Source organism: Ursus arctos, unplaced genomic scaffold, assembly GCF_023065955.2.
Source record: "Ursus arctos isolate Adak ecotype North America unplaced genomic scaffold, UrsArc2.0 scaffold_33, whole genome shotgun sequence".
Lineage (NCBI taxonomy): Eukaryota > Metazoa > Chordata > Mammalia > Carnivora > Ursidae > Ursus > Ursus arctos.
In genome coordinates, this window is record NW_026623019.1 from 1,938,036 (window position 1) to 1,951,918 (window position 13,883).

The 13,883-nt window shown below is 50.2% G+C and overlaps 1 protein-coding gene across 6 annotated transcripts in view; it reads left to right on the forward strand.

Annotated features, from left to right (window-relative positions):
- The window catches only part of SPIN1 (spindlin 1), a 77,001-nt gene extending 72,663 nt beyond the window's left edge, over positions 1 to 4,338 (forward strand). For all 6 annotated transcript variants that reach the window (XM_057305665.1, XM_048218275.2, XM_048218276.2 and 3 more), the window contains one exon: positions 850 to 4,338. In XM_057305665.1, the coding sequence (XP_057161648.1) occupies positions 850 to 1,049 (200 nt within the window). In that variant the 3' untranslated portion in view covers positions 1,050 to 4,338. The remainder of the gene's footprint in view (positions 1 to 849) is intronic.
- Positions 4,339 to 13,883: the final 9,545 nt, after the last annotated feature.

Consider the following 13,883-nt stretch of genomic DNA (forward strand, 5'->3'; position numbering starts at 1 on the left):
GCCCAGCCCCACTCCCCTGCCCCTTGGGTCTTTGCTGCTGGAGGTGGCAGTTTGCTCTGGTTTCTGTGCTCTGAGAACACCTCGTGGCCCCCGCTGGCTCAGGGCAGGGTTCTCCGGCCCGCAGGCTTTGCTGGGGGCCTTCTGACAGGCACGGGTGCCTCCTCCATCCTGGAGGTCCCATCGTGATTCCTCTGGGCAGGGGTTCTCTTGGCACCTGTTTTCAGAGCGCAGGAAGTCTTATTTGGGAGCTGGGTGAAGAAGACCATGTTGTTGCAGTGAATGTACGGAGAAGGAAGCTTTCAGGAGTCACAGGAAAAAGACCAGGGATGTGTTGAAGTGAACGGCGTGTTCTCAGTGTCCCAGGAGGTATTGCCTGTTTTGAAGGCCTGTTTCAAAGTCACTGCAGTTGACTTGTGAGAAGTTCTGTGCATCTGGGCTTTTCTGTGGCCTTTCCTTGCCTCACCCCCTCAGACGGTCTCAGCTGTAATTTAACGTAAGCCATGGGGATTTCTGCTTAGGATTTTCAAAATCCTGACTCCCCTACATCCTGGGGGTGTGGGTGGCACACTGTTTTTGTACATAAAGTTTTATTGGCAGACAGCCACACGTTTTCATTTTGCGGCTCCTCACGGCTGCTCTCGTGGACTGGCACGGCTGAGCGGTTGGCGCAGATACCGTATGCCCTCAAGCCTCTGGCCCTTGAAGAAAATGTGGGCCGACTCTTGCTCTAGATAATCAGGATGAATCCGGATGTTACGCTTTTAAAAAATTATTATTAAAATAGGCATGTGAGTTGGTACATATGTAAAAATTGACTTTAAATTGTTTCTTCCTCCCTCTTTAATGCAGATGATTCTCCTCCAGCAGAAAGGGAGCCAGGAGAAGTTGTGGACAGCCTGGTGGGCAAACAGGTGGAATATGCCAAAGAGGACGGCTCTAAAAGGACTGGCATGGTCATTCATCAAGTGGAGGCCAAACCGTCTGTCTATTTCATCAAGTTTGATGACGATTTCCATATTTATGTCTACGATTTGGTGAAAACATCCTAGATGTCATCATGAACTTGGCCAAATTTGTGGAACTATTAAATGTATAATTTGTAGACATAAAGACTTGATTGCTTTCCAGTTTAATGAAAGCTTACATGTCCCTGCGAACCCACAATCTCTGCCAGCAGAACTGGTTTTGTTCTGAATAGTACAGATTTATGTGAACACAAAGCATTTTGTGTAAGGAACTCCTTCCTCTTACGAGAAGTCTGTGTGTCTGGAGGGGAGTTACAGGCAAGTTTGGTAAAGCTAAGCTAGCATCGCGGTCGTGTAAAGTGTCCTGGATTGTCCCCAGCTCCCCGGCACCATAGTTCTCCCCGTCTGCTGCCACACTGCAAGCATAGTTTGGTACTGTCGGTACTGCCTTCTCTGTCGAGACACGTATGCACCTGTCTCTCCCTGTCCACATCCGTGTGTGTCCACACGCCCTGCGTGCGCACGTGCGCACACACACACACACACAAACACACACTTCCTTGGCAGTCCTTTCTTTGTGGATTGGGGCGGGGGTTCAGTAATATTCTCCAGTTTAACAGGAGTGTGCTTGTCCTAAGTCAGTCTGATTTCATATATTACTGCTGTTAATTTAAAATTAAATGTGGGCACAGGAGACGCATAGGGACGCCCAGCGTGTTTGGAACTCAGAAGTTCAGACACTTTTTCAGTCTGGAGGCTTTAAACCATGAGTCCAAATAGGAATCATTTGTGAACAGTTGCCGGACCCACATTAGAATTTAGCAAAACAGTTAGGAATTTGGGTAAAAAGCTGCCTTTAATTTCTAAGCTTTGTAAATTTTTGTTTACATTTTTTATCATAAATACTTTTTTTGTTTTAAAGCAAAGCCCAGGTACTTGGTCCACACGGTGTGATGCCGGTGTGTTTTGGACGGCACAGCTGGTCCGTTGCTTTGTATGCTCAGCAGCCTGGATTCTAGGTCGTGGATTTGAGAGGCTACAGTGCATCATGGGTTTGTGTGTATGTGGTAAGTTCCTGGCAGAGCCTAGTGCTTTGATGTGAGACATACAGGTTTGAGAACGGTGTTGCTGCCTTCTGACAAGTTCTCTGGGACACTTGTATTTTTATTACTGTTCTTGCTGATACGTGGTTGTGGTCAGAAGGCTTTCCCCCCAGCTTTCCCCCACAGAGAATATCTAGACACAGAACGGCCTCCATCCCCTGACGCCCTCTGTGGTGCTGTGTGGTCCTGGCTCCCGGTGTGCTGCTGACATGGACTCTCTGTCATCGCGCTAGCTTCTGGGCGTGACTGGCCCTTGGCCACGCAGCCCTTTCATGGCTTGCTCTTGCAAGGTTGTTTTGACGGAAATGGAACCGCAGAAGTTGGGGTGGTAGTGACACGGCCATCTGTCACTTTGTTTTGGATGAGCCCTGATGGTTTGGAAGCCAGGAGAGAGGCAGTACGGGAATCCAGTCTCTTGTGGAGCTTGGGAAGCTTGCCTGAGTTTTGGGCAGAAGGCACATGTTGTCAGTTACCGGCAGTCCGTGCGGCCTCTGTCGTGGCTGTTCTCAGTGTTGGAGATTCTGTCATTGGTGGCCTTGGTGCGCGTGGTCCACGTGGTGCCCGCTGCCTTCGGGAAGGCTGTGCGTTGTGGTGCTGTTGGACGGTGACCCCGTGCTGTAGAAGTGCAGCGCCTCACCGTGGGCAGCAGGGGGAGCTTGTCTGCCTCTGCGCTTCTCCCCGCAGTGAGTGCCTGGTCTCACGCTCCTCTCCTCCTGCTTGAACAGGGGTCGTGCTGCACATCTGTCTGTCACCTCTTTTCCCGGTGGCTCTGGTCAGAGTCCCTGCATGCGACTCTCCAGGCTGAGCCCGGTTTCCTGAGTTCAGGTGGACGCGTGTGCCCCGAGAGTAGGGGTGTCCAGCATGCGCACTGTGCAAACGTGACACAGTGGCTTTGGACTGAAAACCAGTGTTCTTTGGAAGTATCCCGAGGGTTGGGTCAGTGGAAGCATTTCCAGCATCACTTAACGACTTGCATTGTGGTTTTCCTGCGAGTACCTTTAGCACCTTCTATACCAGGTGGTCTGCCACTCTCCAGACGAATGTGACACGTGATGGTCACCGTTATTTTAATCATTGTTCCATTTGTTGCCTTTAGGGTGGAAGGAAGGGGAAGGGGTTTATTTTGTTGTTTTCCTTTTCACCCCCCCATTCTCTTTTCTTTTGGTGGCTTAACCCACACCTCCGCGGTGACTGATTCCACTCCCTCGCCCGGTCCTTCAGGCTTTGTTCTAAGCTCACGTTTCAGATCTGCATGCATTGCTTGCCTTTTCCTGGTATCAGAATGTTGGTTCCTTGTTCTAGGAGCCCAACATGAGTTTCCAAAATTATCATGGGACTTGTGACTGCACAAGCCCCGAACCTGTATAAAATGTCCCGGCCTTCCTCACCGACCTGCTATCGTGTTCCCGTGTCGTGTGCGTGTGACGTCCGGCTGCCACGTGAAGCTTCCGAGGAGAACCTTAAACGCAGACCATCCTTTTTTGCATGCTCTATTCTAAGTAGAATGTTCAATGTAACTAACTGAACTTGCATGTGAAAGATATTTAGGTTTTTTGTTTTCTATCTTTGTTTTTATTTGTTTTCAGTTTTCTGTATATTTGCTTCCTGTACCGTTGTAGTGGTCGTAGGATGAAAATGCACTGGCCACGCCATGCAGTGCCAGCAGAAGGTGATTTCTCAGCTCTGTCTGTCGTGCAGCATTTGAAGGGACTGTGCATTCTCGATGCGCTCACAGTTACCTCTAAGCCAGAGTTCATTCCTATTCTTGTTTTACGTGCCAAACCCCGAAGTGCATTGGGCTCGAATCTCTGAACGCTGTGGACCCATTAGAAGAGTGTTCTGATTGTCACAAATTGTAGTGCCTGAAAACATGTGTAAGCTGATTGTCTTATAAAAGAAAGAAAGAAAGAAAGTTCTCCAAAGACAAAACAGGAACAATTATTATAACAAAATAATTATGGTCGAAATGTCTGTGGTTCCTTGGAAATGCTGCGCTTTTTGTGTTTCCACCATTAGTGCGGTGTGAGCGGGTGTGTATAGTTCAGAGGTCTCCGTGTTCGCATCTTACAATTAGGTAAATGACCTCATCTTTCAGGCTTGAATTCATTTTTAATTTTAATTTTATTTTATACGATGTGTAGACAGTTTCCTGTTCTCTGCATTTAGAAGTATAAACAATATAAATCTGTTAATTCTGTAAGTAATTTTTATAATTATGATGTAACTCTATCCTATCCTTAAAACATTTAAAATAAACCCTTTATGTGCAACTTCTGACTGTAAATTTTGTGCTCATGAGCAAAATGTGATGTGTTAAACCTGCTTCTGGAAAAGTTGTTAAAGTTTTATTTTAAGATTTTTAACCTTTTCCCTTCTCCACATGTAAACCGTCCGATGTGTGCAGAAACGGAAGAGGCCGAACTGCTCCTGCGCTGGTAATACTTGGTCGTCCCCGAGGGGACGGGGGCAGTGAACAGTGTCCAGAACCATTCCATAGTCCAAATACTCAAGTCTGTGGATTCCCGTGAAGGAGAAAATTTATCATAAAATTTTAAACTTGATTATTTTAAATAGAATTAAATAATGTGTGTTTTATACTTTCACATCTAGTTTTGCTTTATATACTGCCTGTAATGCTGTTAATACTCGAGTGCCCACCAGCGAGAGTGTAGGGGAAGATCTCCATTTCCTGGTGGTGGGACGAGGAAGTGTGGGTGACGCTGCTGACCGGTATGTGTTCTGTGCTTTCTCTTCCTGGGTAATTTTAACCAGTGAGGTAAAAAGTAGATTCACGATGTGCCTTTAATTAGATTTGCTTTGCGATGTTTCCCTGTTGAGCTGGGCCTGTGGCTCACGTGGTTAAGGCTGGGGCTGCGGGGAGGCGCAGGCAGGTGTGGGGAGGGGGCTACAGGCGCCGGCGCGAGGCCTGATCGCGTGTCCTCCTCCTGACCTGCACCAGCCCTAGTGCCACTGCAGGCGCAGCTTGGGAAGCGTGTTCCCTAAAAAGACAGCAGGTTTCGTGGGAAGGTTGGCGGTCGCCAGCCGCCGTCCACAGGCCAGCGAGTGGGTCTGTTGGAAGCGGTCCCAGCTTGGAGAATTGTGGGTGGGGCTGCGCGTTGGACCGTCCCCGGCGCAGCCTTGGCGCTGGTGGTGAGGAAAGTGTGGCAGACGCTGCGCAGCCCTCAGCCGTCGCTGCATGGGACGCACACCTTCTGTCCATGGCGCCCATGAGGGAGGTGTGGGGACGCATGTGTGGTGCAGGACGCCAGCGGGCCTCGGCACAGGGGCCTGGAGCGACCACAGCCCAGCCGTCTCTGTGGGCACTTCTCTGACCTCCCTTCCCAAGTCGATGGCAAAACGTGTTGTCTTATCTTCAGTTATGCTGAAGAAATACGCATTTCCATCACAGGACTGCAGGAACTATTGAGATAACTGTAAACATGCCCTTAGGTTAATATTCTTGTAAAACCTGGACTTCTTACACCGCAGTACATGGTCTCACACCTGTTGTCTAGCTGTTGGTTCGTCCCATGTCCTGTGTTTGTAAGCGCTCAGGCCGCCGAGTCTGAGAATTGGGGGAGTCTTCGGATTATTTCTGCGGACATCTCAGTCTCTGTCTGCCCTCGTACTGGCCACAAAACCCTTCAGCTTAGGTGACTCCGTGGCAGACGGTTTTAGGGTTATTGTTTTGGTACATCATTTTGCCTAAAAATGCATTCTTTCTGCTTAGTTTTTTCCTGAGGACACTGGGCCAGGTGGCGCTTTGATCCCTCCCAGCCCACGCGACGGTGACGCTCAAGTGCGGGCCCAGGCTCGGCTGTTCCCGTTGGGTGAGTAGGCTGCCGCCTGCTGTGTGGGCGCATCCCTGTGCCTCTCACCTCCACGCTCTGGACTCGGGCGTTCGGGGAGCACAGGGCGTGAAGCCCCACGTGAACTACCCAGAACCCTTCACGGGATCAGCACGTGCACGTAACTTTAAAACTCTGTCTTGGTGTTGGAACAGCTGCGTCAGATGTGACGTGAACAGGACAGAGGCAGGCCTTTCACAAACCTTGGCGCTAACGTAGAGCTAGCGACTCTGGATTGAAATTCTGTGCAGACCGCAGAAGTCGCTTTAGAGCTTTGCCTTGAATTTGTGTCCTGCTGAGTGTGTAAGCAATCTAGTAGCTTCTGCCCAGGGGCTGTGTGTGCGAATGTGTGACAGGCGGTGGGCGCCCCCAGCGGGGAGACGAGAGGGGCTGTGATACTGGAAGTTGTTCTTTTCTGGGGACTCTGTGTGTGTGTGTGTGTGTGTGTGTGTGTGTGTGACGCACTGGGGACCTTATTTTAGCGGAATTTTGCTTCGGCTTGTCCTGTAATGCTAAGGTGCAGTCGTGTTCACGCCTTGGTTGTGTTCTCTCCGGAACGGCCCTGCGGGAGAGTGTGGTCGGGGGCTGAGAACCGCATCTGAGGGGAGGGAGCCCGCAGTCTGCATCGTCCCCCAGCTGGGATTCCTGCCCGTCACGTCCGACCCTGTTACCAGAGGTCTCTCTGCTGGACTCACACACATTCACAAAAACACGGACGAGTCTCAGTTGTCCTCACCAGCCTTCTCTTTGTGTTACGTAGTAACTATTTTTCACAAGGGCTGTGCTCTGATGGATAGGCATGTGGTGGGCCCCTGAGGGGTACTTGTGAGAGCACTCCCCATGCCACACATGGGAGGCTGCTCTGGGGCTGCAGCAAACACAGGACGGGACAGGTCGTTTAAACAGCAGATGCTCTCCTCATGCTGGAGGCTGGAGTCTGGAGGTCGGTTGGCAGGCAGGGCAGGGCTGGCGTCCCCTGAGGCCTCTCTCCTGGGCAGTCCAGATGGCCGTGCTCCCCTTGTCCTCACGCGGTCATTGCTCTTTGTGTAGTTGTGTCCTGATCTTCTCTGCCTGTAAGGACACAGACAATGCGCATTGGATCAGGTCCCTCCCAGATAATCTCATTTAACCTTAATAATCTCCTTAAAGGCCCTGTCTCCGAATGCAGTCCCATTCTGAGGTCCTGGGGGTGGAATTTGGGGGACGCGGTGCGTGCAGCCCACAGCCCGTATCGAAAGTTAGTTGGGCTTTCTTAGTGTTAACCTAACACTGGGAAAGAAGTCTTACTGGCCAGGCATTATTTTTGACAGACTATTTTTAAAGTGATAACTAAGGTGCTATTTTAGTATAAAAGGGGTGGGTAAATTTCATGCACTGAAAAGCATGAAATCACGGAGTTCTAGGTGTGGCCGCCGCCTCTCCCGGTGCTCGCGGGCAGATCAGCTCCCTTTACCGTGCTCTCATCTGTGCATGGGGAGAGCCCTGCCTGGCTCCCTGAGGACACACCTGGGTCCAGCAGACCTGAGCCTGACACGGAGGCCACGCGCCACCACGTTGCAGGGCCTGCCTTACTCAAAGGCCTGTGTTGTCCTGCGGGCCTTGCCATGTCCCGCTCCTTGTGCTTGACTTGGCTCACACGTCCTGTATCCTGGGACGTCAGTGGGGAGGTTCTCGTTGGTACTGATCCTGGAACAGTAGGGTCCACACACGTCATCCCCATAAAGACTGTGGAGGTGTTGGCGAGGTTGGATCGTGACTGAGAACGTGAACCCCACCCTTGTCCATAAAGGTGCGTGTATGAGTCTTGCGTGAGTTTTCATGTTGTCATGGGGCCCTGAGCACCACGCTGCCTCCTTACCACTTTTGAGAGACATGGCGCTGGGATTCTGCGTCCACTGGCGGCCAGATCCGCTGTTATTCAAAAAGCAGGTCTTGTGTCAGAACCCACGGCCGCTGCACAGGGAGGTGCTCTTTAGAACGCACACTCTTTAGCCTGTTCTGTAACTGCAGACGTACACGAATAATTTCACAAGCTCCCTCGCACCTGTCACGGAACAAAACGGGTGTATTTGCTTTGTCCTTGAACCAAGTTCTCCATCCTTCAGTGGTGAATTTCCAAGCAGTGCCGTGGAAGATTGCAGGTACGCACCTGCGGGCAGTGTGGCGCCCCCTCAGAGCGCTGACCTCCGAGAGGCATTTCACCAAAACCCCTCCTCAACTTTGTGGTCACTGGTTGGTGTGGTTCCACAGTGGCTGTGGTTTGGGGGCTGCGGGAGCCGTGTGGTGCGGCAGGTGGACTCCGTGGGGCAAGGTTGCCGGACGCGAGAAAACCAACCAGCCTGGCAGGGTTTGGGGTCTGGTCTCCGCTTCTCTGTCTGAAAACGCCCCTGTGCCCCAGTGTCTCTCCTTGCAGGGTTTGTTTTAACCTCTCCAAACTTCTCATTTGTTTTTCCAGATAACGTGATTTCCTGTGTCTTTAAAGCACTTAGGAAAGATAAGTAGCGTTTACAACAGTGGCTCAGTAAGTGGCGGTCTGTGGTGTGTATGCAGCAGTCAGGCTGGCGCCTGCCCTGAGCATCCCCGCATCAGGCTGGCCATGCTGACCTCTCAGCGAGCTGCCTCACCCCGGTTATGCCTGGGTGGTGGCCGATGAGCACGGGGCCACCGGGGGCATGTGTTCCTGACCGGTGTCGTCCCTGGAGGCACTCCCGTGCACCGACTGCCACGTAGAAACCAGAGAGCGGCATGGGACACAGCAAAACACGGGTTGCGACATGTCCTCCATTGGCGTTGTTCCCAGCTGCCCACAGCCGGCCGAGTGTCAGGACTGCGGAGGCCACCAGGGCGCCGGGCAAGGCCGTGTGCACATGCCGCAGCTTCCGCGTGGATCCCGGAGAGTCACCGCATTTCTTGTTAACCAGAGGAAAAGCCTGAAATTTTTTTCCTGGTTTTTCTGTCTTCGTTATTTCAAATATCCTAGAATTGTGCGTCTCGTGTTTTTCATGTTCTAGTTGCAGTCCCAAGCTGGCCGCGGGGTGAAGGGCTGGATGTGGTTTCAGCCGGACACCCGTCTTGATGGCAGCTGCCGAATTTCCCTCCGTATATTGTTACCTCCACCACCTTTAGAAAAAAGACCAGCCTTCCCTCTCCGATGGGGATATTGCTCAGTTGGGTGGATTTGGAAAAGTTTAAATATTTTGAAGAAAGACACTTAAAATAGGACTTTTGAAAACCAAGGCACTTGAACGTTCTCCTGTGGAAAGAAGGCGGGGTTTTACTAAATCGCGTACAGGCTCACTCAGCACTGAAGGTAAAGTGGAAAGTTTTCAAAATTGATTTGAGAGGCCGTTATCATTACTGCTTTAGTGTGAGACTAGTTGTTAATTTTTCCAAGAAAATGAAGTTCCTCTTACAACCAAACGTACTGCTGAAATTCTTTTGCACTTTGTGAAAACTAGAATGTCTATAAAGTGAAATTAGGCCTTTAAAGATCATTTTTAAGGATCACGGTAATATAATTTTGTGTTTGATTTATTTGTGCTTTGTGATCTTTAAAGGTAAGATTGTAAGAATCTTGTGTCATGGATCTTTTCAGATGGTTACACCCTAGATCACGGGGAAGTACTGTGTAGAGCATCCTTCTGAAACGGTTCTGGGTTCGAGTGACCAGAGAAGAAAATTGTCCCAAAGGGACATACGTGGAAGCACTTTGCTGGAAGAAGGACAGTCGTCCATGCAGTGCTGGGTGCCTGTGAGTGCTGGAGGCCATGCTCGGAGCAGGGGCGCCCCGGGGTCACCTGAGAGCCCATCTTCCATGCCCCCTGTTCCTTTCGGCTGCCCGCCAGCCTTGAGTGTGTTGGCATTCCTGCAAAACGGAGTGCTCAGCCAAGAGTCGGGAAGTGTCCCAGACGTCCTGTCCTCCCGGGGCTCTGGCTGCCGGCCAGCAGTCCCATAAGATCGTGACGAGTGTCCAGGCCACCCAGGGGTTGGTGCCGTCACCTGGCACTGCCTCCGTGAAGTCCATGGTGCAGCCTGGCCTGGAAGCCAGTGCGAGTGTAGTCCCTGGTGGTCAGCGGGGATGCAGAGACAGAAGGCAGGAGATCACCTGCCCTGGCCCCTGCCGTCCGGCCTCCCCTCAGGCCACTTGGCTGAGGGAGGAGGATGACAGAATCGCTTCCTGTGCACAGAGATGTGTAGCTGTTCTGTCCATGATGCCCCTGCTGTGGGAGGTGGGGTCCGTGAGGAAAGGGCGTCACAGAAGCACAAATCCCAGCCCCACGTGGCTGTGCTGGACTGACTGCCTCGGGCTGTGGCTGCAGCACACTCGTGTGTGCCGGTGGAGCTCACCATGGTACTTGGGAGCATGTCCACCGTGTGTCGTGGGGCTTCTGAGTGGTGCCTGGGGAGCCAGTGGGGGTCTCCCTGCCTCTGCACCTCATCACACACACTGGTGACCAGGGCTTGCAGGGAGCGCGGCTGGCTGGCCCGGGCTGCACGTTGGAGCCGATAGCTGAGCAGCGCCGTACGAGGTGGCAGTGCCAGCGGATGGGACTGTTTTCTTGCACAGATGGCCCCGGTCTTCACACCTTCGTCTCCCTTGCGCTGTCAGCACTTAACACACTTTTTGCAAAGGCTACTGAAAATGATCCTCAGAAGCCCGAATAAGCCCTTCTGGAAAACTCAGTTGTTACCTCTGTCTCTAAAAGGTGGCTTTTGTGTGCTTTCTCCTTGCTGTCTGACGTGGTTCTGGGGCAGACGGGTTTGAGCCGAGAAATAGGCATTTACTGCACGCAGATTTTGTTATCCATGAGGAGAGGCTGGTCGTTAAGACCGGTCAGTAAGAGTGAGATGCGGGCCCCCCTGGGGCTAGTGCTCCCGACGGCACTGTGAGACCCAGCCCCAGCATGTGTGCGGTGGACATGCAGGTTCCTTCCGGCACTGAGTCTGGGGCCCAGGAAACTGCAGTCTAAGAAAACTCCTCCCCACACCCAGAGTAGCGTGATGCGCACTCACGTTGGAGATGCCATCTTGGGGCTCAGGGCTACATAAAAGTCATGGGGTTTCTGTTAGTATTCGCAGAGCTCCATCTCCGGGATGATGAGAAAATGCTGTTAGGTTTCTAATGACCGTGACCTGACTCTTCCTCTGTTTTAAACCTCCAGATTACATTTTACATCAATACAAGAATCTTTCCTTAAAGGACATTGGAACTCTGGAAATGGTTAAGGTTGGGTTTGGAGTTCTGTAAATGCTTTCCGTGGTTGCTCAAATGATCAGCATGTGGCATTCCTGTGTTTGGCCGTCCTCGAGTCAGGCCGTGGGCTGTCCTTGTGACTCAGCCAGGTGGCCCTGGTCTGCTCCTCCAGGAGTGCCTTCTGGGTGGAGCTCGGCCCTCCAGCGTCAGCATCCTGACGAGGTTGGTGTCTCCATCTGAAATGAAACGAGACTCCCTTCTAGATACCTCCGTTCTCTTCCAGAAAGGATGCCCACTAAGTTTTAGAGCAACAGACGAGGAAGACCTGCAGGCTGGGCAGACCTTGCACCAGAATGATATTTACCTGTAAGATGCTCTTGCGTTCTCTTGCATTAACTTAACGTTGGAAAATGGGTTGATGTTGCTTTATAACTTTGGAAGATACGTATTATTTATTACAAGAAACCACTACTTTATTATAGGAACAAAGTAATATTTATCACAGGGCATTTGTCACGTACCCTTGGAGATTCACTGAGTAGCCACCTCAGCTGCGTGTTCCACAGAATTCACGTTTGTCCGGCAGAGGCTGGAACTCAGTCCCCAGACCGTCTCAGTTAAGACGCGGGTGTGTGTGCCCCAGCTTAGTACCAGGCGCATCCCTGTTGACTCTCCAGGCAGTTCACAACAGCCGACACCCGGGACTACGTGCAGAGAAAGAGAAAGCTTGTAATGTGCTTACTGTTACTTCTCAGTACACGTAGTAGAGAACTCGGATTAGTGAACTAATAACCCGTGTCTTGTATTGAATTCCTTGGTACCTTCCTGGAAGGGAGTTTGACTTTGGCAGAAACTGTAAAGTGGTCATTAAGGAGGTTTGTAAATTGCATATTACTTCCTAGTGAGAGTCACAACACAGCATATCAGTTGATGAGATGCAGCTAAACCGTGCTCACCGGGAGATTTACAGCTGGAAATACTGAAGAGATTCCAAATCAGTAGTCGAAGAGTCTACCTTAAAAGCACTAGAAGACGACGAGCAAAACAAATCCAAAGCAAACAGAAGGAAAGAATGAAGATTAGTATGGAAATCAGTGAAACGGGAAGCAAAGACAACAGAGAAAAATCAACAGAACCAATAAGTAGGTGGTTCTTTGAAAAGATGCACAGGCTGGCGCACTTTTAGCTACAAGGACAAAGAGACACGAATTGCTGTTATCAGGAGTGAAAGGGGACGTTACCACCAACCTTAACAGAAGTTACGAGGGTTGTAAGGAGATATGCACAGGTTCGTGCCAGCATGTTGGACTGCTCGGGGGAGGTGGGAAGATGTTAGTTGTCAAGAAGAAGTGGAAAATTGCACTCGGCCTGTAACCAGTAAAGAAACAAATGAAATGCAGCCCAGGGCCAGAGGGCTTTGCTGATGAATACCTCCAAACGTTTGCAGAGGTGGTACTGCCCATCTTTGACAGCCTCAGAAAAGAGAAGAGGGGGGAGTATCTACCGGCTGCAGGCCCCGAGCCAGACAGAGACGGAGCGAGAGTACTGTGGACCAGAATCCGTCACGAGTGCTGAGCAGAGATACAGAACCTTCAACAGCTCCAGTGGCACGGGCACACCTCTGACATTCTGCGGGTTTCTTTCCCTGATAAAGCAGTATCACAATATGGGGATCAGATGGATTTCCTGGTTTCCCAGTACATACAGAAGTTACGCTTATGCTGTACTGTGGTCTGTTAGGTGTGCAGTAGCATTGTGTCTAAAAATAAGTGTATGTTCCTTAATTAAAAAATACTTTATTGCTAAAAAATGCTGACCATTATCTGAGTTTTGAGGGAGTCCTGATCACTGATCACAGATCACCATAACAGATATGACGATAATGGAGAAATTGGAAATATTGCAAGAATTACCAAAATGTGATGCATAGATACGAAATGATTAAATGCTGTTGGAAATGCCAATAGACTTGATCAGTGCAGGGTTGCCAGAAACCTTTGATTGAAGAAAAAAAGTAATTATGAAGCGCTGTAAAACAAAGTGTATCTGTATAGAAAGGTCAAGGTACATGGCCAGGTGAGATTTAATATCAGAAAACCAGTGTGCGTATTCCACCATATTAAAAGGTGGAAGGACAAACGGCACAAGTCAGCTCAAAAGGAAAAAAAGCATTTGACAAAATATGGTACCTATTCATAATAAAATCTCAAGAAACATGGAATAGGAAGGAATTTTCTCAACCTGGTGAAGGGCCTCCATAAGAAATCGACAGCCGGGGCACCTGGCTGGCTCCGTTGGGAGAGCAGCTGACCCTTGATCTCAGGGTTGTGAGCTTGAGTCCCCTGTTGGGTGTATAGGTTACTTAAAAATTAAATCTTTTTTTTTTTTTTAAAGAAATCTAGAGCTGACATTGTATGTAACAGTGGAAGAATGCCTGCCTGGTAGGATCAGGAACACCGAGGGCATCTGGTCTCGTCCCTTCTACTCAGCATTGTACTGCTGTGGTCAAGTGAGAAAAAACTATGCATCCAGACAGGAGAGGATGAAATAAACCCATCTTTATTTGCACATGACATGATTCTGTGTTGAACCTGAGAACTAATGAATTCGGCAGGGTGGCACCATAGATCTGGATACAGAAGTCAACCCCTTCTCTACATACAACATAGTAGTTAACTATCTGAAGCTGCATTAATTCCGTCCACAACAGCATCAGGATGATGAAACTACTTGGGAATAAATTCAGTAGAAGTGAGATTGTACGCTGAAGACT